The following is a 26760-nucleotide window of genomic DNA, read 5'->3' on the forward strand; positions in this document are numbered from 1 at the left end:
GCCTTCTTTTATATAAATTGTCATACTGCCTTTTTTGGCAAAGTCACGGTCTCATTCTGCCTATTTTGTGTACTCAAAATTGCTGCCTTGCTTTTCTTTAAATAAATAAAAATAGCGAAATATTATGGGGGTGAGTCAGGACAATGTTATATGCTTGATAATAAGAAATGACGTGAAAAGCAGCACTCTTTCCAGATAAAAAAATGATCAGCCCCTTACTATATTAATTCAGCTTAATTATTTATGTCATAAGCATCATATCTATGATCTATATAATAGGCATGTATCCTGTATAAGCAGTAAGCAGACAAATTCTCGTATTTTCACAACTTTTCTGAATTTACACAAACTGTTATTTTTGTTACTCTGGATACCATGGATACCAATCAGTGCAATGTTATCCCGTTGTGCATATAATACAGGAATAAGAATGTTTTTTTTTAACTCGAATGTTGAAAATTCCCAGCCTTTTCGTGTATTTGTTTGAATGACATTTTATTGATATTTATACATATTATAGTAGCGAATATGTTTGAACACATGGCCGTTTCCGTATCGTGTTTTGATTAACTATATGACACGACGATAAAATCAGCTACAATATTAGGCAGTGTCAATATATAAATCATATAAATACTATTGTATGTAACAGTAAATTTGGTCCAACAGTAACGTGGTTTGTCCGCTGGCATTTTTTCCAAGGCCACGATTTTACTCAAAATGTAACAGGACAAAGATTTGAATTTACTTTGTTTGCATACTAACTAAATGACTCTAATCCATTAAAATTTATCTTTTAAAAAAAGGACATCCGGGATGTTTTTACCTAGTAGGAATATTAATGAAATAGACATGATTTCCAATGAAAATAAGTCTGGGAACGTGAATTTTATAAAAATATATAAATTAAAAACACAACAATATTAAAACAAAACATTTAAATTTCAGTTGTTAAAATGTAAACTTTTTCCTAATTAAATCAAAGACATGGACGTTTTTACCTAGAAATATTTTAAAATGACCTAAATGCATAGGAAAATTGGCCTGGGGACATAATCTACTTACATCGGACTAAAAACTAGTAATTCTGTAACCATGAACTTTTAAGTTAATAATGTTTTACATGACTAAGACGTCACATTTAAGTTAAATACACTAACATGGAATATGTTCCTGTTTTCCCTGGGAACAGTATATCTGTTAATATATATGTTCCTGGTTTTCCGAAGAAAAAAAATGTTATCATGAAATTAAAATTCAGAAAATTATCATTGAACAAACTGAGTGAAGCAACTGATTGTATAACGACAAAAAAAAAAACTGACTGTACTCAGGACCAGATATACTGTAGTATTATTTTTTTTCGAGTGTTAGTACATTGCCTACTACGTATTCTGTTTAGATCGTGGGTGATTAGTTGAAGTCGCATAATTTCTTGTCCAATTAGAAATATTCTTCTATTTCCTATTAACCAATCGCATTCAACATAACATCTGAATTTTGAAACCAACTTGTTTACATCATGGCTGCCTAGAACACAATTTTTTAACAATATTTAGATTGTAATTTTCTTATCTACATTTGATTAGTGTGCACTACCTTAAAAGGTAATTGAATAATACATTTAGTGTTAAACATTCACTCAGCATAGTAATTTATGAAAAGATATCAAATTGAAACATTGCAAACACTGAATAATAATTTGGTTCATGTCTTGACTTGCAAGTCGCAGTCCGAAATTGTTCATACGAGTTACCAAGTGTTTAATTATTTTTTTAGAAAGTTTACATTTATCGCACAGGCACTTGTTTCTGTCAATATGGGGTTTACTATCCATACCAGTACTAAAAAAAACAAGTGTTTTTTTTTAGTACATGGTATGGATAGTAAACCCCATATTGACAGAAACAAGTGCCTGTGATTTATCGGTCTTGTTTATGCTATTCCAATAAAGATTAAAACATGATATGTAATTGCCATATTCGTCTCCAGGTCTTTGTCTGAAAAGATAAACAATCCTCAATCTTAACTGCTTAACCCTTTCAGCGCCGAGACGTTGTTTTTTCACATGGTTACGTTGCCATACATATTTCAATGACGTTACTAAAATGATACGTAACGTAACGTCAACACATTATCTACAAGCACATGCACGCTATCCTCTTTAATCGATTAATTGGACATCTCATATATGCGGAGAAATGTCCCATATCTCCGGCCACCTTGAATTAACTTGAGTTCACGTAGCGAATGCGTATTTCCAGTGATTTTTGTTTAATTTTCAGGCTAGAATACGAAGTTTATTTTTTTATTTTTTTATTTTTTTTATTGATATTTGTTCTTTTTCATATTACTATTTAAAACACCCGATAATATGGAAATAAATTAAGATTCTTATAGCTAGATGGATATCATTAACAATGAAGATATATTGATGAAAATATACTATATATATATATATATATAAAGTATCTCAATTTCTGTATTTTGATATAAAAAGGATGGTAAACGGTTATTTTCGTGCAACATGTTTTGACAGTTTTATTCCACGTGTAGCCGTGAAAAAGGTTGTCGTTATTCATCGTAAGAGTATTTGTGAAATCGGTTAAAAGATCAACGTGCATGCAAGCCTTGACAGTTTGAATTGTTTGTTCATCGTTAAATGGCAATTTTATTTCGCCTTCTTTCGTGTAGTTACCCCTCTCTTTACTCCCCTCTTCAAAGCATCACCAAATGTAAGATTTGATATCATCAATTGATTAAAAAAACAAAAAAACAACAGTTTCTTCATACTTGGCGCAGGTCTGTTTTTTCTTAAGCACCATCGATGAAGAGTTCGACTGAACACTTTGAAGATCTTTGCATATCACCACAAAATTAGGGATACCAGTATATAGCATTGTAATAATTCAACCATCATATTAATCTCAACTTACTGAGTATAAAATTGTTCTGCGGCAAATATTTCATGAATAAACAACAATAACTTATCTTTTTTCTGATAATGTATAATCTGAAATAACATTACAATTGTGTGACTTATATTTCATTTTGATTTGCCGGTTTGGGTTTGAAGAATGTCACTTTTCTGGCTAGACCAGTACATGTAGTTGTGAATATTTAGCATTCATTTTGCTTCTATTTTTTATATATAGCCTAAAAAAAAATTTTTTAATTTCACTAAATATTTATTTATGCAGCACTTGGTGTCTAAATGTAATGTATTGATATGTGTGGTTCAAACTTTTCTTGACCTTTTTATATAGAGAAAGCCGTTTTTTTTTCCAGATACTGTTAAAAAAAGTGTACAATTAAAGATAGTTTTAAGAAATACTTTGCTGTGTCAGTTATGTCATTGAATAGGGCCTGTCGCTAAAATATTTTATGTTTCTTGTTGCTATCGTTGAAATCGAAAATCTGATATGAACTCCCTTTTCTCCGGTGTGATATCGGCAGAAAATGAGGAGAAACTATCTCATCGTATAGATACATTCTTTTGGGAAGAGTTTATTTAGGGATTTCGTTAAAATAGATACATGTATAGCCCTAAATACTTGAACTATTTTCCTTCATTGATTCCTACATTATGAAGTATAGTGTCTAATTACTAGTACAGGTACACAGTTATAGTTTGAAGTTTAATGAAATAAAAGAAGTAAATGTTGATACCAATAGTTTATTCCAATCATAATTACGGACGACGAACTTTCCTTTTTACTGTGATTAATTCTTCAAGTAATGAATTTGATTTTAATAAATACACAAATATAATCACAAACTGATCGACTTACACTAAAAGCCCTTCTCTCACTTTTAATAAGAGATCCATGCATGCCAGACTCAGTGAAAATGAGACTTTAACTACAGTACACAAACAAATTTACAAAGATATATAGAGGTCAACTTACAGTCTGAGAAGAAGATAGTCGGACATATGCATTATACAATATTTCAAACACTAAAAGCAAAAGTATAAATTGGCTGCGAATATATTATTGGAGGCTACACATATTTGTTATACCATTGACTTCCTAAATTAAAATTTAGCAGTCTGATATTAACGAACACAACCCCACACAAATACTATCGAAAACAACGAATGGACTGGGACAATAAAACAACTCTCAGACATGAGTGGATAACAACGCTCATTAAATGGTCCCGGGTTAAAATGCAGTTATTCATATCCCATCCATAGTAAGATTGAAGATTGCACTTGTGTGAATAATATGAAAATGTAGACAACCCTTTATTTTCAAATTGAAAATTTGATTTTTAAACCAAACGGAAACATTTAAAACCACTAAAATTACAAGAGATGCATCATTATATGTTTTTATATTTTTAGCTCTTTTCCATAGGTCTATTTGATTATTTCTTAATCCTTTTCATATTTAGTCATACGAAGTAGCTAGATTGCAGTCTTGTTTAGTCTTTCTTAGTAACGAAAAAAAAGGATTCAAAATGACGACAATAGTGTAATAATTTAAATGGATCAGATGGACTGATCTACATACTAACTTCTATATATAAACAAATTGAGTTCGTATATCAATTGTGTGAGTTGGGTTTGAATTGTCAGTACTAGTATTAGCCTGTATGTAATTTATATATATACGTATAGAATCATGCACTGCCAACCGTGTTTATGTATTGTTTTATTCTTTAGCTGGTTTTTTTTAACACTAATGGTTGTTAAAATAAACAATTCAGAATTTTCTTTTGGCACCAGTATTATTTTTGAAAGAGTTCGTTATAATAAGTCATGATAGCTGTACGTATGGTTACAAATGAGTCACTTATAGCCACCAAAGTCATTGGGACAAGGCTACGGGTCGTCGTACTGCCTTATATAATAGTTATGTATATATGATATCTCCCAGTTTTTGGTTGGGTTGATGTTGCTCAGTCTTTAGTATTCTTTTCTGTCTGTGTAAATTTAACTTGTCTTGTGCTCAGTATTATTTTTTTGCCATGGCATTGACTTGTGAGTTTGACTATCTCTTTAGTATCTTTTACCTCTCTTTTTGTATGCACGATTGGTCGCTATATAATTCAATGTGAAACATTTCAAATGAGATGAGCATGACATTTTTAAGCTTTAAGCATTGCAGGATCGAAAAAAACCCACTAGACGAAAACAAAAGGTATGTGATACGACAGCAACTTTGCCAAAGGCTTCTTCTTGGCTTTGGAACAACTCTGCATTTTTTTGTAGGCATTAATTCCCTCCATTAATCTAGAACTGTCCGGTACCAGTTTAATATTAGAACAGAAAGAAAAAAAAACTTTTAAAAAGAGCTTTGTTTGTCAAAATTGGACCAAGCACAAAAAACAACAACACAGTAACAATAGACAAAAATAAATTCAAAAATACTCAGTAAGTGATGGGTAAATCAAAGCACGATCTTAACTCAAAATTGAATATGTACTCTAATATTTAATTGACAGCAAAGTGAGACACATGGACACATAAGGCGGAACATGCAGATTGTATGCCATAATTAAGTATTAGAATGATAAATTCAAAAATCCGGGTCCAGTTTATTTGGTTTTTAATAGCAGAAAATTATTTTACAATGAGAAGACCGGCATTGTCAAAATTATTCATTATAAGTTATGACTTTAATATTTCTTGTTTTTAAAACTAGTGAAGTCAAACCACGTTTAAGCCAACCCCAAATGGGTAAATTTGATGGGTAAAATAGTGCATTTAAAAAGAGATATTCCCAAATTCTACCGACTATATTTGCAGAGCTAATCTTCTAACTTTGAACTAACAGTTTTATTGAATAAATTTACAAACAACAAACTATTAAACAAATTGTCGAATGCTTTTCGATCTGTAACACTTCACATTGTAAAAATCGGTAAAAACTCAATGGTTTTACTGCAAAACGTTTCCAGTAATATCAAGTACCTGCCACTTTTATACGCATAAACGTCACACACAGCATCAGCTTTGGTGACGTCATTCAAATAAACGTTACAATTTAAAAATAAAATAACAACTTTTTTTTTTACAGTCAACCATGTGAGCTAATTTCATTCAGTTAATTTAATAAATAAAGGCATGCAAAGTTTATAATTGGAGTAGTAGATTGTGTAAAAATTTGCACATTATCTCAGAAAAAAATAGTTTTCAACCCCAACATTCAATATATAATTTGAGACTTTTATATTTATTCTTGAATAACAGAACAAAGTCAACATGGTCAATTATTTTTCATTAAACCTAATATGGTTTCGGCAGTCAAATGAAGTTTTTTATATACGTTTTTAATGCTTTGTATGTATGTATGTTCTACTGAAAAACGACAAAAATGTCGTTTTGGCGTGCTAGCGGTAAACAACATTTTTGTCGGTTTGGCGCCGAAAGGGTTAAGGCCTGTTGGCAAGAATGGTCCCAATATGCAGGTTTTTTCTTTGGTGCGTGTTTCTCAGTGTATTTTTTCTCTGTACTTTAAATTTGTTTGTTAATATTGATTATTGGGATTGAGGAACAGCAGTATCCAGGGGCGTAGCTAGGTATTCAGCCAACTGTAGGCACCAATCGGCAGGGGGTCTGGGGGCCGCTAAAGGCCCCCAGTAGGTCCAGGGCTCCCCTGGTAGGGGGTTCAGGGGGGCGAAGCCCCCCGACGGAAAACGGTTTTAAGCATTTTAGCTGTATAATTTTATGTTAAAAAATATTAAATTTACTGGTTATTTATTCATGATAATTATTATATACATGATGAAAAGTTCGAAGAATTATGAGTAATCTGACTAGTGAATTAGGTAACGCAGTACAATCAGAAATATGGATAAAAAACTCACATTATGCACTGCCCAGCGTAGATCAGCGTATCCATTTAATGAAGCAGTACACCCTGTTTGGTATTTTCATATCTATTCCATTCTGATTGATATATACGTATAACTTAATTAATAGTAAATATTGTGACGATCCTTCATTAAATAAAATAGGAATCCACGTAAACACTAATATTTCTATATAATAAAACGATACGTTTGGCTGGAAAATAATCATTAATCTTTTTTTTTATTCTTATAAACCTACACCCTAGCCACACAAACACATACACACAGTTCTGTTCTGTTCATACCATCGTAACAAAATTCAAGAAATGCATATTTCTTTACTAGTATCCTCTACTGTAAAATCCCTACCGGGTTAGGAATTTGGACAATTTTTTTTTTTACAATAAATACATACAACAGGGAGCTAGGTCCTGTAATAGGTATCGTCCAGAACAAAGGTCTGGAAATTTGAAAATGAGGGATTATTGGAAAAGAGCAGAAATTCTGCCTTTGAGTAGACCAACTACGAACTCCCCAAAGAGTGGCATTCTCTCTACAACTAGGCATCGGATTTAATGTCCCCATTTTGACCTAACGTGACTGCGTATTTATACATCCTGCCCAGCCAAACGGACAACCAACATTGGCAAGTCGGGTGAGGGCAAAATGGAAAGCTAGTTGAAAACTAACAACTAATTAAAGTAAAACACTCATGCATGTGTCTAAGTTGAGGTTCATTCAAGTTTTTGTTGATAGAAGTGAAATGATCTGAACCAACTAAGTTCTAGTTTATAGATTCTATATAAGGTAAAAACATAATAACATTCATTTCTTTCCAACATTCCATTCACTAAGAACGAGAGACTAGTGTGCACTTGACATTCGATAATCAAAGAGTTTTGAGAACTTAACTGGCGTTCATCTACAGATAACGTTGTTTATCATTTTTTTATTTTTTTGGAAGAAAAAAAAATATTTGTGAAAAATTATGTGTAGGCACGTGCCTAAAGTGCCTAACGGCAGCTACGCCCCTGGTATCAAACAGTTGTCAAATCTGCCTGTTCTGTCAATGAAATATGCCTCTGTTTTAGTTTGGCTTTTGATCTCTGTGTTCTTGCTGTCTAGTCTCCTTAGCATACATGTAGTAGCTTAATTCAGGTTTCTGATCCCGACCTTTTTGATATTTGGTGTAGTAACATATCTTCTCGGCCCTTCTCAAAGCAGGGACGCTCCAGAAGGAAATGGTGAGGTGTTTCAGGTGCTCCACAGTTGCATAACTCTATGAAGTTGGTTTGATCTACTTGGTTCTTGTAGTAGTCAAGTTCTGTATAGCCAGTTCTTTGTTGGGTGCAGGGGTGTGGAAATGCTATGCCTGACTCGTACATTTGAACAACCGGACAAGAATTTAAGTTTGTCATGGTTGCCCGTGGACAAGTAAAAAAATATACAAGACAAAGTTCAAATCTATAAAAACATAAAATTAATTTCAAAACAAATAAAGATGTTTAATTTATGTAACAGAAACCAATGTTCAGCAAGTAAACATGGTAAAAACACCAATGTTCATGACGATAAATATAACAGGACCAATAATACTTGAAATTGATACGGAAATAGATTGATTACCAAAATAAATAAAAATAAGTATGCAAACCAGAGTCACGTAACATTGCATTGGCTTTGTCCATTGACCCGGGATCGTCGGTTAGTTTTTATCCATCATTTACCGGAAATGTAATTTCTTTGAATTTTGTATCGAGATTCAGATTGATAAATACTTAATAAAAAGCTGGGCAAGAAAGAAAAAAAGAGTCATAAGTGGTGTAGAAAACCTTAAATACAAATGGAGCTGAGGACACCCAGTATTTAAAAAAAAAACAGAAGAGAGAATTTCAGACATCGTGGATATTAGATTGCCCCTGGCTATCTTTGGAAATTCAGAAAATAAATTAAGTTTTTGTCTTATTTATAGATGAAAGGTCAATATTATTTGTTGTCAAAGTGGTGAATAGTAGGGATGCTTTAAAGTCTATCAAGACAATAATGAATTACAATGTATCAAGAAAAGTGTCAGTTGAGAGAAACACCATAAAATCAATAGTTTATCTATTATTTAGTTTACATTTCTTTAATGTTAGCTTTTAATGAATTGCTTTAAAAAAGTTAGTATAGAATTCACGGTAGATTTGGAATTTGACAGAAATAATATGATACTAATTTTCGTCACTTTTCATCGCAATTACAAGCCATTGAAGAAAACAAAAGGTTGATGTACTGTTAACCAATTCTTTTATTTTTATTTAGATGATTTTTTTTACCAAATTCAAGTGTACGCCCAGGCATTTGCCAGGTGTTTTGACGTAAAAGAAGCTACGCGCATGACTTTTATATATATATATACTGCATGTTTCACGTCCTGTAGTGATCATTATGGTGTTGTTTTCCAGTGGTTCTTTTGCTTTCTATGCTGCTCTTTTTGCAAGGACAAAAAAAGGATGTCAGCTTCGTCATTGCCAGCTAAAAAAAATGTATATTGGCATGTCATCATGGTCATGGTGTCCATTATATAATTACATTTAGTCCTTTTTGTCTAATAAGATGCTCAATGTTTTCTTTATTTCTCTTATTTCTCTATTTAATATAGTTAAAACTTTTTTAGGGGCCTAAGACAGCTCAGACAATATATTAAACATGTTAAAGGACATTTTAACTTTCTAGTTAGTTTTAAATGAAACTCTCAGTAAAAACTCTACTGGTCTATGAGGAGGTTGAAATTTTGTGAAGATATGCATTGTATTGCACAAACAAACTGTCATGTATACATGTATAGCTTACTATACTATGCAATTTTAGAAATTCATCACATCAGTAATTATATGAATTAAGTAGGGATTTCAAAAGGGAATTTTACTTGGGAAATTATTATATGGAAAGGGCATGTTTTAACATGTTTAATAAAGATATTAATCAAACAGTGTCTTAAAAATAAAACTATTCATTGAATCACTGTTTATAATATACATGATATACACGTACAACATGATTAGCCCAGATTAATCTGTCTACTTTTTAGGCTGAAAAACTTGTCAACCACCTTGTCACATATAGCATTGCTTGTCACAGGTTAGCTTTATATGCAGAATGTTTTGAATGGTTTCCTGCTTCATTTTGTTTCTATGGTAACACTTTACAAGTTTAACCTGGGAAAACCATTTTCTGTCTCTGCTGTGCATAATGGCAATACAGCAGCTGTGCTCAGTAAATTCACAATGTTAGGATACAGTGAACAGTGAAAATTTGTATAAAAAAAAGATGACAGAGGCACCCTACCTACCCTACTACGAACACCTTATTTAACTTTTCCCATAATTCAAAAGACATAAAAACATAATAATTCCAAGAATATCGTAAGTCTGTCATTGAAGTAGGTAACTCAATGCTAGGAAAAAATAAAAACGAGTTACATTGTATTGCGTTATTTTTAAAGTTTTGTTTTTTTCGTATTAAAAGTGAGGGCGGGCAAAGATAAAAGTAGCTTACTTTACCATGCAATTTTAGAACTTTATCACATTTAAGTGCCAATTTATTTTTCAGAATTGATTGAAAATCAAGCCAACCATGTCTAGCTTAGATTTAAGTGTGCCAGAATTACCACCTGATTCACCTGGAAGTTCAGTATCCACAAGACTTATGGTAAATTATTCAGTACTACCTGTGCCCCTGAATTTTGATCGAAAGTCCAATATTTTTAATAAAGATAATATTGTATATATAAATGTCATGTAGGTTTTAAATACATAAAATGAAAGACTGGATAAATTGTGCAAATCTTGAAAATACATTGATTATGGCCCCACCTAGTGACAGATTGTCCTATACATCTAGTCTGTACGTCTGTAACAAACAAAATCCTCTTTTTATCTATTTACTGTTATGATTTCCAAGTTTATACTTGACACATATATTAACAAGCACCAGAGTGTGACATTATGTGGACAACTTTCTAGGTCAAAGGTCAAGGATCAAAAACTTTGGTTTCAGTCGACAATCCCATGTACAATAGTAAAGATTGTGTCCACGCTATATCTTCAGTTCTAACCATTTTATGATTTTAAGTTTATATTTGACATGCATATGCAAAAATAGAGAGTATATCATAAATGTATGCACAACTTCCTAGGTCAAGGTCAAAACTTTGGTCTCCGTTGATTTACTAGACAAGGGTAATAATGAATATTTAAATGAATGACAGTGTTTATTATTAGAATTCTAAGTGTTGATTTATTATAGGATGAGTATGAGGAATTGCTGAAGTATGCTGTAGTTGTACCTAAGTATGATCAGAGTAGATTACCTAAAACCCTAACAGACATAAGAGAGTCTTTCCCTCAAAATAGACCCGAACCCAGACAGGAAACCATGGTAACAGTTACTAGGGAGAGACAAACAGGTAGCACAAGTAAAAGTTTGATAACATACACATCATTATGTGGGTATAAAAACTATATATATATACAGTTTCAACTTTTGTATGAATTTGTCCTTGTTTGTACTTGTCTAGTGTGGTCAGTGGAACATAAGCTACAACAAAGTTTAAGCCTTTTATCATTTATCTGTATTAAATATAATATTTTAATGCTTATATTCATATATTTAATTTATAACATAAAATAAAAACAAATAAATTCGAAATCACAATACATTCGATAGTAGCATTCATCATGAAGATAATTACATCAGCTATTGACCATATGTAATGTGGATTCATTTATTTTGGTGGCTTCCAATTTAAATGAATTGAGATAAACTTGCACTTTTTTGGATATTTAATTTCGTGGTTTTTGCAAAGTCTGTATATTAACCTTAAGGAAATATCTAATTCGTTGATCATAAAAAGACATTTGAATTCGTGGTTCTCCTGCACACATGAAATCCACGAAATCTAACGAATAATAATGAATCCACAGTAACTTATGTATGCCTTTATGTGCTTACACTATATATCATGGTTTAAATTGTTTCCCATGTAAAAACATTGATAAGCCAAGTCAAACAAACACAACATATATTTGAGTTCATTTCGAAACAAAAGACAAGTGCATGGAACATCTGACTCACTTTCTGTAACAGTACAAGTACAACACTTGTAAGATACTTCATTTTATAAAGTAGACATGAAAAATAAAAAATCATTACTTATATTTCATGTATTATTTGTGAACAAAACAAAACAGTTTTAACTATAACCATGATAACCACTAGTGTGGTCACTTTCAAATCCTAGGTAACTTAAAGTCTTAAACCCAGTGAAATTATGTATAAATATATTCTGACCACCAAACCAAATAACAACAATTGCTACACAACTTATTTGAATACATCATGTTAAAATCATTGCACAATATTTCAAACTCCTTCTACATGGTGCACATCAATTCATTTACACATTTTATTATGCACGTTCCGTAATGGTAGAATCAGAAAACCATGTTACTTTTATTGCTATCATCTGTAATCTAAGTTTTTACATATAATAATTATGCTCAAATGTAAAAAAAAAAAATGCAGTTTAAGTACTGTCAAATCTGACTCACATTTTGTTCATAATGATATATTCATGTGTTTCAGATTCTAGTTCCAATCCTGTCATTGTCAAGGTAACCAGAGAAACAGGGTTACCAGATTTTGGAGGTCATAGTCCTATAGGAAGTAAACATGAAGATGACAGACTGAATGATGATACAGGGAGTGTTGAAGAAATCCTTACCAGGGACAAAGGTAACTATTGGTTAACTAAAGAATTCCTTACCAGAGACAAAGGTAACTATTGGTTATTTAACAGGGAACTCCTCCTGAGACAAAGGTATTTATTGGTTAACTAGGGAACTCTTCCAGAGACAAAGGTAAATATTGATTGCCTAAAGAATTCCTTATCAGAGACAAAGGTACCTATTGGTTACCTAAAGAATTCCTTACCAGAGACAAAGGTAAGTATTGGTTATCTAGGGAACTCCTCCAGAGACAAAGATAACTATTGGCTATCTAGAGAATCACATCAGAGATTAGTTTTAATTGTGATGGATCTTGAACGATACAATTCTAAAAAGTTCTTAGAAGTGTAATAAATAAGTATATACCAAGACATGCAAGACTAGTTATAGCAGTACTATTAGGAGTATTGATACAGTGTTAAAGTTTGAAAACATGTTTTGTTCAAGAATCAGGAAAGGTTTTTTTCACACAATTTTGGTCATTTTGAGATGGAAGTTGGGCCATGTTTTTTTTTCAAATTGTCGAAATTATCAGACTAGATTTATAGCATCAATGAACTTGTGTTGACTGTTTCGTCACAGTTAATTAATGAATTTTCCATAGCAGCCCTATCATAAGCCCTAATTTTGATATGGGAGTCTTAGACTGATAAATAAGGCTGATATACATGGAAAATGTCATGTAATAATCTATAAATATTGTTTAAAAAAAAATTATTATTGCTTGCTTTTGTAGGAAAACAGAAAACACAAAAGTTCTCAGCCCCCAAATTTTTGTCCCGTGTGACAGATGGACTGGATAAAGAAACCAGTCGGATGTCTCAGAAAGAAACCAGTCACTTATCTCAGAAAGAGGTTGAAATAGAGGAGTCAGAATATAACTTCACAGCAACAGTGGACCAAGATGTTACTAAGATGGAAAATCTCATGGACCATTGGTGTTTGGACCTGAAAAGAAATGTCATGGTAACAACACATTGATATATATATAAGGCTTTTATTCGCAAGGCTTTACAACTTTATACCTGTTTGGCTTTCTAATTATTTTGATTTGAGCGTCACGTAAGGTTGAAATTAGACAAAACATGAGTATGGCGAATCAAATTATAAGCCTGGTACCTTTGATAATTATTTTATCAAATTTTATGTTGTTATTTTTTGTCATATACTGCACATCTAAACCTGAGGCGTTATGAAGTGAGATGCATCAAATAGAAATCTACCTTATGCAAATGACTTTCATTGCATCTCTCTGAGAAGTCTGTAATAGTTTGAAAAATAAATTGGTTTGTTATACATGTTATAAGAAACATTCAAAACAGAACAAAAGTCATCTACAACTTTTTTTTTGTAATTGTTTGTTCCAAAATCAATCAAAGTCATATGCATGTACATGTATATGTGCACTTGCATAAGTTTGATTTCTGTCCGATGAAGCTCAATTATTGTCAAAATAGTTTTAATTAAAGGTTATCTGCTTGAAGGTGTTCAATTTTATATTTCTTCCAAAGGACTTATTATACTGGTATAAACAATAATGGAAACATCACCATTTGTATAACAGAAAACTTTGGAAAATAGTATTTTCTTCCAAATTTCCTTGCTATTTTTTTTTTATTTTCTTTTTTATCAACTGGCACATTTTTAAATTTTTTTTTAACCTGAAAAATTAATTTTTTTTTTTTTTTTTTTAAGTAAATAGAGAAAATGTACTAATTGCTGATAAAACCAAAATTCTGAGTTTTAGCAAAATAACTTGTATTACAAAATTTTACCAATAGAGGTGTTTGGGGAAATTATTTGCTAATAGAATAAATTAATTTGGTGCTGAAACAATTCTATATATAATACAATAATATTTTCATCAAATTGTCTGATATTTGTAGGCAGAATTCAGCCAATCCAAAATCAGAATTGTGGAACATGGAAGACTGCAGCTAGTCAGAGAACAAGAAAAGTGGGTTCTATATTAAGATCAATTGTCATATCAGTTCTTTAATTAACTTCCTGGATGAAACAGTAACATTAATCGATCAAATTTTGATGATGAATAAAACTAAAAGTAGGGAATGTGTAAACGGACAGCAACAACATAACTAATAAAACAAGTCTTGAACAATAGCATGAATAGTAAGGGCCTTCAAAGGTTACTGTGGATTCATTATTTATTGTTGGATTCCAATTTTTGTGGTTTTCTTGTTTACCCAGGAACCACTAATTTTGATGTACAATGAATTACAAATTTTCAATAAGAATGTATGCAGACGTACAATGAATTACAAATTTTCAATAATAATGTATGCAGACTACGGCAGAACCAGGAAACTAAATATCTATGAAAATGCAAGTTTCTGCAATTGAAAAAAAATTGCTACCCACAAAAATAAATGAATCCACAGTATCTAGCTACATGAAAAGTTAATAACTAAAGTATCGAAAAGAAACCAACATCCAACTCCTCCAGGAAAACAGACACAGAAACAGCACACAGTCTATATAGCATGATAGAGTACAAGCATAAAGTGTGATTGGGCTAAACCAGCCTTAAGCATACTTGCCCACTCTAATCTATTTGTGAAAAAAAAAGTAAAAACACAAAAAATAATGAATTTAGAGAGGAAAATCAATTTGGAAAGTCCATTATCACATTGCAAAATCAAATAACAAAACACATAAAAAAACGAATTTATACCTGGCTTGGTACAGACATTTTCAAATTTTGTAGAAAATTGTGGATTGAACCTGGTTTTATAGCGCTAAACCTCTCGCTCTGACAAGTCTTTTCAAATTCAGTTATATTTACAACAATGCGTGAACAAAACCAACATAATAAATAAAATAGTCAAAGTATGGGTACGGCAATCATCACTGTGTTAAAATATAAAACAAAGTCCTTTAGCATGTTTAGATGTAATGGCGAATGACTGATTACCTATATTATATTGCACTAAATATAAAAAAGAAGATGTGTTATGATTGCCAATGAGACAACTATCCACATAAGACCAAAATGACACAAACATTAACAATTATAGGTCACCGTACGGCCTTCAACAATGAGCAAAGCCCATACCACATATAGTCAGCTATAAAAGGCCCCAATAAGACAATGTAAAACAATTCAAGCGAGAAAACTAACTGCCTTATTTATGTAAAAAAATGAACGAAAAACAATTATGTAACACATAAACAAACGACAACCACTGAATTACAGGCTCCTGACTTGGGACAGGCACATACATAAATAATGTGGCAGGGTTAAACATGTTAGCAGGATCCCAACCTTCCCCCTTGCCCACTATAACCTATTTGTGAAAAAAAAAGTAAAATCACAAAAAATACTACACTTAAAGAAGAATCAATAGGAAAGTCCATAATCACATTGCAAAATCAAATAACAAAACGCATAAAAAAGAATGGATAAGAACTGTCATATTCCTGACTTGGTACAGGCATTTTCAAATGTAGAAAATGGTGGATTGAACCTGGTTTTATATCGCTAAACCTCTCACTTTTACAACAGTCTTATCAAATTCAGTTATATTTACAATGATGCGTGAACAAAACCGACATAATAAATAAAATAGTCAAAGTATGGGTACAGCAATCATCACTGTGTTAAAATATAAAACAAACAATTTTTCAAAAAAAGCACACAAGCAGATCTATCAAACTAAAACAACATTCATTGCAGAAAATTTGTACATCACATAAGAAGAAATTTAGTCTTTCAATGTTCACAACCATAAAATGTTTTTTTATTAGATATAATGCCTCTAAGGAATGTTGATCATTCTTTTTTATTTGGTCTATATTTCCAATTAATCATGTTAATGTTTATGTGCCTCATTTTCGGAGTTATGTGAACAAATTCCTACTTGTGATTACATATTCATCCTTTTCAAACTGAAGTTGTTTTTGTCTTGTCCAGTAATTTGTCATTTCAGAATCTTATCCTTTTTGAGTTATAGTCAAAAGTGTACACCAAAACGTTATGATTTGTTTTAAATTTACTGTAAATTCAGAAATTAATGCAAGGTTTTTATTATTGCAAAAAATGCGACAGAGTTGTAAACGCAATAATTTTAACTTGCATTTTGAAATATCTATATGAACATGATGAATTAAACAGGATTTTTCTCTAAATCGTAAAAAATTAAAAAACATTTGAGTCTAAAATGAAGAAATCGCAATATTATAAATGCACACAATAATTTCTGAATTTACAGTATTTAAACATCATAAACATTGGAAATTCAACCAATGACATGACATTATTTTTCATGTTAAAATAGCAATATCAACAAAATGACACATAGTCCTTCTGCATGTTTAGATGAAATGACAAATTTATGACTGATTTATACCTATATATTGCACTAAAACATGTTTTCAATCTATTTTTAAACCAGACATGCTGCAGAAAAAAATCAAATCCTGAATGAAATGGAGAGTCTAAAGGAACTATTACACACCTATGAACAGTCACTAGAGCGTAAAGATCAGGTCATATCAAATCTTACACATGCCATGCAAAAACAGAGAGAAAAGATTGAAATGCTCAAAAAATTTAACGAATGGAAAGTTAAACACATTGACAGGAAAAGAGAGGTAAGAGTGTCACAAATGGTCTTTTTTATGCCCCATTAATGGGCATTATGTTTTCAGGTCTGTGCGTTTGTTCGTTCGTCTGTCCCGCTTCAGGTTAAAGTTTTTGGTGGAGGTAGTTTTTGATGAAGTTAAAGTCCAATAAACTTGAAACTTTGTTAACATGTTCCCTATGATATGACCTTCTAATTTAATGCCAATTTAGAGATTTTCCCCCATTTTCACTGTCCACTGAGGATTGGGCTTCCGTATACTGGAGACACTTTTTTTACTTTTACTGCAGGGATTGTTACTCGTGCTGTGTGCACTCAGTAGAATATGTCCCCGTGCTTGTAGTATATATGCCCTTATATTTTTACAGTTAGGGTTTTTTGCTTGTGAGAAAGTTGTCTACATATTTAATTTTTGGTCTCTTATGGAGAGTTGTCTCATTTGCAATCATATCACATCTTCTTTTTAATATGTAGTGAATATAGTCTTATTTGATTTTTATCAATTCTTAAATGAAATATATACTAGCTAAAATTATTGAAACAATCATAATTCAATGTTACATGTGTCAGTGTAAAAAAGGTCATGAAGGTTTAAACCTCAAGGATCAGTGGTTGTACATTATATGTAGATTATTACAGATTTCTGATAAAACTAAATTTATTTTGAAACAAATTGCAAATTATGAGAATCATCATTACTGTGGATTCATTTATTTTCGTGGGTACCAATTTTTGTGGATTGCGGAAAACTTGCATATTCATGGATATTTAAATTCGTTGTTTGAGAAAAGTTTGCATACATTCCTATTGAAATTTTGTATTTCGTTGAACATTTAAATTCGTGGTTCCCCTGTTCCCACGAAATCCACGAAAATTGGTATCCAACGAATATTTATTAATCCACAGTATATGGGATGCATACAACAATGAAAATATGCTATTTTAGATTGATTTGTGATTCCAAATTAGCTCTAAAAAACAACTTTTTGTTGAAAAAAAGTTGGAAAAATCACCATATTGTACATGTTGTATGTGCTAAGGTTTGAATGAAAGTGTATATATTTATATGTTATTAATTGGTATTGTAAATTGATTCCCCATATCAAAAGTTATTTATTTTCTCATTTAATTCTATAAAAATTATTGTTTTAGATATTTGCTGGTAAACTAGCAGAAAAACATTATGAGAGAAAACTGTCGCAGAAAATCTGGGATTCTTGGCATTCAGTGATTGTTGATAAATGGCGCCAGAGAGTGGAGAAAGCATGTCAAGCCAAGGCACAGGAAGTCTGCATCAATCTCACAAATGAATACGAGACTAAAGTCAAATCGGTATATTAACTTTAAACATCATTTTCTGAAACAGACATTTTAATTTTATTTTTAGTACACATTTTTGTTAAGGGACCAGCTGAAGCACGCCTCCAGGTGCAAGATTTCGTCTGTGTATTGAATACCCATTGGTTGCCTTCGGCTGTTTTCTTTTCGGTCTGGTTGTTTTCTCTTTGACACATGTATTCCCCATTTCCATTCTCAACTTATTTAGGGAGATACTGTTATATATATATCCATTCCAAATAACATATTTTTAAATTTTCATGAATGCACAAAGTTTACATTTCAACAAAGAAAATGGTCTCTAAATTGTTTTGCATTAATTTAGGATTTTGATGTCAGAGCTTTGGTCTTGCATATCATCCTAACAAAAATGTCCTCCTGATTTTAAATAGCAACTTTAATTTGAAAACAATTAATTGTTGTGCAGAAAAGTTGAAATAAGCTACTCTAAATTCTAAAATTATTGCCTTGTTTTTATTATTGCCAAAAATTATAATGGCATTAATTTAAACTGGCATTTTGAATTTTTTTATATGACTTAAGGTGGTACCCAAAACCTTCACTAAAATTAATTTGGCTTGTTTAATTTTCATAAAATTTTGACAAAGTATTTACTTTGAACCTTTGACAAAAATATAAAAATTTCTAAAAAAATTTAACCAACCGTTTGATCAGAACAAATACACTGGTTACATTGCACTTTGACAAACACTAATTTTGAGCATTGAAAAGCTTAATATTCCCTTAGCAACGCAACGTAATAAAAAGTTTAGCTGATTTTACAGAGTTATCTCCCTTCAGTGTTAGGTACCACCTTAAACAGAATTTTTCACAATATTGCTAAAACTAAAATCACATTTTTGTGGCAATAATAAATGCACACAATAATTTCTGAATTTACAATATTGAAAATAAGGCTTAGATATTTTTTTCTCTTAATCTCTCTTATAATAAAGTTTAATTGGCTCTTTGTGACCAAGATGGAAGCAAAAAATTTATAGGATCATCATTATTGGGTGGTTTTTTTATACTGCATTTTTGTGTGAAATAAATATGATGACCTATAGCTGTCTATTTCTATGTAAGTTGGTCTCTTCTAGAGAGTTGTCTCATTGGTAATCATACCACGTCTTTCTTAATTTTAAATAATTACATTAGATGTAAGTTTCATTATATTACGTTATTCTGATTGGCTAACTGCACACCACATGTTATTCCGTAAACAATTAGACAATAAAATTTTATCATGCATAATAACACACGGTCCCACAATAAAGTGCACAGGTGAATTAAATAAAACTGGATAAAAATCGTGTTTTCATGATCCTAGCTAAAAAATGTTATTATAAGTTTTGAATGCTTCTTTTTGTAACTTTATAGGGTTGTATAAGTGTTGACTGTGCGTACATTTTTAGAATGAAGTGCGGAATACAAAATGTACTTCGGTCAACGCTTTTACACCCCAATAAATTTACAAAAAGAAGCATTCAATTCATAAATACAATTGTAACCAATGGGAAGTAACTCTTACTTTAAAAAAACAATCTTTAATGTACAGTTTATATGATACTTGTTATTTTAAAATCACAAGTATTTATTGATGAAGTATTAAGTTATTCAAGTAGCTAAGAAAGCAGCAGAAAGGAAACAAATTTCTGTAAATTAAAAACAAATTTATATGCACAAAAGTATTTTTAGCAAGTCATAATGAAAAATTGAGTTGATTCTTAGTGATGAGTTCTTTTACAATTTTTGAAGGTAAGAATTTATGTTTGAGAAGTAATTGAAACAGTTTTATTGGATGTTTTACCTTAAATCTTCTAAGGCTTCTTTCTAAAGACTTCTAAATAGCTCTTTTTCCAGATATCAAGAAACAATGTTTATGTTCATGTGTAACATGTGTAATAAACATAGTATTTGAGATCAAGCATTTCAAGACAAGAATTCATAAAATTATATTTTTAATCTAATTATTTTATATCTGATGAAACCTTGCATTTCATCAATAAAATGTGATATGCAAGTTTTCCTCACAATTATTTTGTGTCTGATAGAACCTCACATTTCCCCCGTTTCTAATAGTTACCAGGTACCAGGATTATAATTTAGTACGTCAGACGCGCGTTTCGTCTTCATAAGACTCATCAGTGATGCTCATATCAAAATATTTATTAAGCAAACTAGAAAAAAGTTGAAAAGCATTTAAGATCCAAAATTCCAAAAGCCTCATACAAATAAATTTCATATTTCAAGACACTAGACGTATATTGTCTAATTGTAGTCTTTTCATTTTGTATGGGATGTTTATAGTATTCCTTGTATCATTGCAGTTAACAGACGCATTAGAGGAAGCGAGGACAGAGGTGTCAAAGTTACATCAGGAACGTGATCGTTATGAAGAAACCATGAAAAAGGCTTTCATGCGAGGAGTGTGTGCCCTCAACCTTGAAGCTATGACCATGTTTCAACCTCAAGATGACCAGCGACCAGAACAAGGTATGGTTGTAATATGTTATTTTGTTAATATTGAATTTTATAGTTCGTCAACAATTTAAGGTGGTACCCAACACTTTCACTTAAATAAATTTGGCTCGTTTAATTTTCATAAACTTTTGACAAAGTATTTACTTTGACCCTTGAACAGTTCAACAAAAATATCAAAATTTTGAAACAGCTGTTTTAATAGAAAAATTACACTGGTTATATAGTAGTTTGACAAACACCCATTTTGATCACTGAGAAGCTTAATATACCCTTTACAACACAACGTAATAAAAAGGTTTAGCTGACACTGAGTTATCTCTCTGTAGTGTAAGGTACCACCTTAAAGAAGTTATATGTTTTCCCTTAACATGCTTAATTATTGAGCATAAAAATAACATGAATATCATTCTGTGGATTCATTAATATTTGTTGGATACTAATTTTTGTGGATTTCATGGGTTCGGGGGAATCATGAATTTAAATATTCGACAAATTAGAAATGTTTTAAAGGAATGTATGCAAACATTGCCAAAACCCGGAAATTAAATATCCACCAATATGCAAGTTTTCCTCATTCCACAAAAGTTGGTATCCACAAAAATAAATAAATCCATTTTTAATTGAAAAAATAACGTATGTTGTATTAATATATGACACTGATTTTCTGCACTCACCTAATATTTCAGAAATTAGAACTGCACAATTCTTTTTTGCATTGGTTGATTGATGCCTATCTTGTGGCACCCAATGTTTATTGATGTAAGAAGCCCAGGAGTCTTTCGCTTTGACTAAAGGTGGTACCCAACACTTTCACAAAAATTAATTTGGCTCGTTTAATTTTCGTAAAATTTTGACAAAACATTTACTTTAACCCTTTAACAAAAATTTCAAAATTTCAAAATTTTTGAACCAACCATTTTATCAGAAAAATTACACTGGTTATATAGCAGTTTGACAAACACCCATTTTGATCACTGAGAAGCTTAATATTCCCCTTACAAGACAATGTAATTAAAACGTTTAGCTGACTTTACAGAGTTATCTCCCTGTAGTGTTAGGTACCACCTTAGTACATTCTAATTGACCTTACTTCAATTAGCATGGCATAACTAACAATAAAATTAAACATAATTCAAATTTAAGATTCATTACAATAGGACCTTCATGTTTATACTTATAACACTATATTAGTTTGTACAGCATTGAGAGAAATCTATGAACATTTCGATAGAAATTAAACTTTGTATCTGCAAAAGTAAGCACATTGTAATAGAGATTTTTTTATTTAAGGTCCTGGTGGTCACATGTCTTCTGATTTCTCAGACAATCTTAATGGTAGTATACCAGAGAAAGATTATAGTGGTCCAAAAACAATCCCCCAGGAACCTATATACACAACAGATCCTAGGAATGACCTGGCACCGCCAAAAATAATCACCAGTCAGGGAGCCAGACCTTCATCAGCGACTAGTGTCAGGTCTAAAGCATCAGTGAGTATATCATAAACAGAGAGAACATGAAGGGTTGTTCCATTAAGGCCAATTAAATTCTACCTGTGGTTCCAGTTACATCTGAAAAAATTTAGGGAAGGTAGGTAGGAATTTTTTTATTTTATGTTGGTTTTTTTTACCTTGAGTCTATGGGAGCAACATTCTGACTTAACAGTGCTTAATGAAAAATGACAATAAAATCTTTAGGGTAGGCTATATATAAGACAAAAAATTAGGGGAGGTAGGGTAACTGGAACCACACATATATTTTTATTTTGCCTAATCATGCATAGTACAGCGACCTACCATTCACACTGGGACATAGTCTGATAAATCATAAGCATCCTTGCTGTCTGACTTTGGTTGTCATGACTTTTGGCTTGTTTGCTGACTTGGTCAATACAACGAATCAAATACCCACGTAAAAACAATTTTTCATTGATCCATGAAAACTTGTCCAAAGAAAAAAGATAAATTCACAGAACATTTTAAATATTAATATAAAATTATTCTATAGACATTGTTGCAAGTTTTTTATGGACCACGTGGAAACATCAAGGTCAGCCTATTTAAACATGTTAAATATCTTTAATAGATATAGGAAGATGTGGTGTGAGTGCCAATGAGACAACTCTCCATCCAAATAACAATTTAAAAAAGTAAACCATTTTAGGTCAATGTACGGCCTTCAACACAGAGCCTTGGCTCACACTGAACAAAAAGCTATAAAGGGCCCAAAAATTACTAGTTTCAAACCATTCAAACGGGAAAACCAATGGTCTAATCTATATAAAAAAAGAATTAAAAAAAATGTTAAATATCACTTCTCTTATTCAGTCAAAGTAGTAAAAATAACTTTTTATTTTATCTTCTAGGTATGCAGTAAGACTAGTACAACATCTTCCAGTAAAGGGAAAGTATTGTCTACCAGAATATCAGCCAAGACCGACTCTGGACGTGCCACATCTAGTTTGGGTAGAAATCCTACTCTGGACCCGCCAATGAGTTCTGTTATTGTAGAAAGACATCCTCCAGTTAATAAGGTAAAGTAATGAAATAGCTAAGATGATTTTATTATTGGGGAAAATTAGACAGGGTTATAATTGCAATAATTTACACTCACATTTTGTAATTATGCCCCACCTACGATAGTAGAGGGGCATTATGTTTTCTGGTCTGTGCCTCTGTTCGTTCGTCCGTCTGTGCGTCCATCCGTTTGCTTCAGGTTAAAGTTTTGGTCAAGGTAGTTTTTGAAGAAGTTGAAGTCCAATCAACTTGAAACTTAGTACACATGTTCCCCATGATATGATCTTTCTAATTTTAATTCCAAATTAAAGTTCTGACCCCAATTTTCACCGTCCACTGAACACAGATAATGATAGTGCGAGTGGGGCATCAGTGTACTATGGACACATTCTTGTTTTTTGTATGAATAAGACAGGATTTTTCTCAAAATCGCAAAAATATAAATCACATTTTAGTCTAAAATGACAAAATAGCAATGATACAACTTACAACTACTGTTAGCATCATGTGTCGCATAGGATGCGAATGAATTTGGCAATAATAAATGCACCCAATCATTTCTTAATTTACAGAAATAAAAAGGTGTGTTAGAAGTTTCCTTTGTTGAAAGTCTAGTTTCATGAATTAACATTTTTATGTGAGAAATTTTTTTTTTAAGAACCTTATTTTTAGCTCACCTGGCCCGAAGGTCCAAGTGAGCTTTTCTTATCACTTGGCGTCCGGCGTCCGGCGTCGTCCGTCGTCTGTCGTCGTTAACTTTTACAAAAATCTTCTCCTCTGAAACTACTGGGCCAAATTTAACCAAACTTGGCCACAATCATCATTGGGGTATATAGTTTAAAAAATGTGTCCGACAACCCGGCCAACCATTTACAAATAAGTCGACACGACCGAAATGGTCAGTTGACCCCTTTAGGAGTTATTGCCCTTTATAGTCAATTTTTAACCATTTTTCGTAGATCTTAGTAAACTTTAAGAAAAATCTTTTCCTCTGAAACTACTGGGCCAAATTTAACCAAACTTGGCCACAATCATCATTGGGGTATCTAGTTTAAAAAATGTGTCCGATGACCTGGCCAACCATCCAAAATGGCCGCCATGTCTAAAAATAGAACATAGGGGTAAAATGCAGTTTTGGCTTATAACTCAAAAACCAAAGCATTTAGAGCAAATCTGACATGGGGTAAAATTGTTATTCAGGTCAAGATCTATCTACCCTGAAATTTTTCAGATGAATCGGACAACCTGTTGTTAGGTTGCTGCCCTTGAATTGGTAATTTTAAGGAAATTTTGGTGTTTTTGGTTAATATCTTGAATATTATTATAGATAGAGATAAACTGTAAACAGCAATAATTTACAGCAAAGTAAGACCCATAAATGAGTCAACATGACCAAAATGGTCAATTGACCCCCTAAGGAATTATTGCCCTTTATAGTCAATTTTTAACAATTTTCATAAAATTAGTAAATTTTTACTAACATTTTCCACTGAAACTACTGGGCCAATCATTATAGATAGGGATAATTGTACACAGCAAGAATATTGATTAAAGTAAGATCTACAAACACATCACCATCACCAAAACACAATTTTGTCATGAATCCATCTGTGTCCTTTGTTTAATATTCACATAGACCAAGGTGAGCGACACAGGCCCTTTAGAGCCTCTAGTTTTATTGGACTAAGCGTTTTATACTTATTTTCCAACTTCTTTTAGAAAAAACATAGTAATTCTGAACAAAATATTAAAAATCTTCCCCCTTTCCAAAATTTTGCAGAAAAAGGAAGTGAATATTCATTTCTGGATGAAACTTAACTATAAAGTACTGGTAACAATAGAACAACAATTAAAAAAAGATTTTGGAAAACATCTGACAATGAAGTACCAATAGTATTTCACTGCCAACTTTAAAGTTAAGAACATTGTTTATATGTTATGAAGTTAAGTTTGATATTCATTTTCACTGAACTTAGTCTAGTAAACATTTTTGTTAAGTGCCAGCTAGAACTTGCATCAGGATGAGGGATTTTCTTGCTAAGTTGAAGATCTATCCATTGTCAGCCATGGGTTGTTTTCTACTCTTTTACCAGCTTGTTGTCTATTTTTCACATTCCTCCTTTTTAATTCTAAATTTTATTGATTAGTCTTTTACATTATTAAAGCTTTTCAAAATGCTTTCATGAAAACAAATTGCTGATGAAATTTTTATGCCCCACCTACGATAGTAGAGGGGCATTATGTTTTCTGGTCTGTGCGTCCGTTCGTTCGTCCGTCTGTCCCGCTTCAGGTTAAAGTTTTTGGTCAAGGTAGTTTTTGATGAAGCTGAAGTCCAACCAACTTGAAACTTAGTACACATGTTTCTTATGATATGATCTTTTTTAATTTACAGCCGAATTAGATTTTGTTACCCAATATCACGGTCCAAAGAACGTGTAAAATAATAGCACGAGTGGGGCATCCGTGTACTTTAGACCCATTCTTGTTTACATATATTTTTAAACCACTATCTATTTTAGGAAACAATCGGACAGGCCACAGCAGGAAGACACCCTCGACAGACATCAACCATAGAGAACTATACACAGGCAGGAATCATTCATCGACGGATTGCTGGACAGTCTGGTTCAGTGACGATATCACCAAATATACAAACTGTTAAAGTTGTTGACTGAATGGCATTTAGTTATAGCATTTATGTATTATTATGTGTATGAACAAGACGGTTATGACGATGCATGAAAAAGAAAAAAATAGAAGTAAACATCATTTCTCTTTATCTAAAGTTTTGAAATATTTTCAAGATAATTAAAAAAAAAACCACACAAATGGGTAAATAAGTGGTCCCTTAAAACTTGTTTGACTATATCTGTGTAGGTCTGTGTGGTGATACTACAAATAAGCTCTTAAAAGAATTGTAAAACTATAAACATGTAAATGACTGTGATATTTATTTTATTCTATATATTGATTTCAATGTATTTGTGAAATTTTTCTAAACCCTATGTAGCTTTAATCAGTGCTGATTGATCTTTGTCTTGAATGAATGCAAAATTAATTATCTGCACCAAGTGATATGAAAAATTAAAATATATGGAGATGCAAACCAACAATTAATTTGACATCTGTCTTCAGAATATCTTACTTATATTTACTCATGTTTACAAACGGGACATATATAGAGAGATTTCACTATATTTTATTTACAATTTCATTTTTAACATATTTTGCAAATGTATGTTGTGTTAA

At 31.7% G+C, this 26760-nt stretch overlaps 1 protein-coding gene across 2 annotated transcripts; it reads left to right on the top strand.

Moving 5' to 3' along the window:
• Nucleotides 1-1487: 1487 nt before the first annotated feature.
• On the top strand, nt 1488-26444 carry LOC139495995 (centrosomal protein POC5-like). Of its 2 annotated transcripts, none has more exons than XM_071284429.1 (12): nt 1488-1607; nt 10396-10494; nt 11092-11251; nt 12430-12579; nt 13309-13538; nt 14459-14529; nt 16985-17183; nt 18326-18505; nt 20842-21007; nt 22286-22485; nt 23361-23528; nt 26031-26444. In XM_071284429.1, exons 2-12 carry the CDS (start codon nt 10420-10422, stop codon nt 26184-26186), a joined length of 1755 nt encoding a protein of 584 aa, XP_071140530.1. In that variant the 5' UTR covers nt 1488-1607; nt 10396-10419; the 3' UTR covers nt 26187-26444. The 2 variants fall into 2 exon arrangements, with proteins under 2 accessions (XP_071140530.1, XP_071140529.1); XM_071284428.1 differs by having other exon boundaries at nt 1495-1607; nt 11092-11260; nt 26031-26295.
• The last annotated feature ends 316 nt before the right edge of the window (nt 26445-26760 follow it).

The sequence above is a fragment of the Mytilus edulis genome, chromosome 11 (genome assembly GCF_963676685.1).
Source record: "Mytilus edulis chromosome 11, xbMytEdul2.2, whole genome shotgun sequence".
NCBI classification, from domain to species: domain Eukaryota; kingdom Metazoa; phylum Mollusca; class Bivalvia; order Mytilida; family Mytilidae; genus Mytilus; species Mytilus edulis.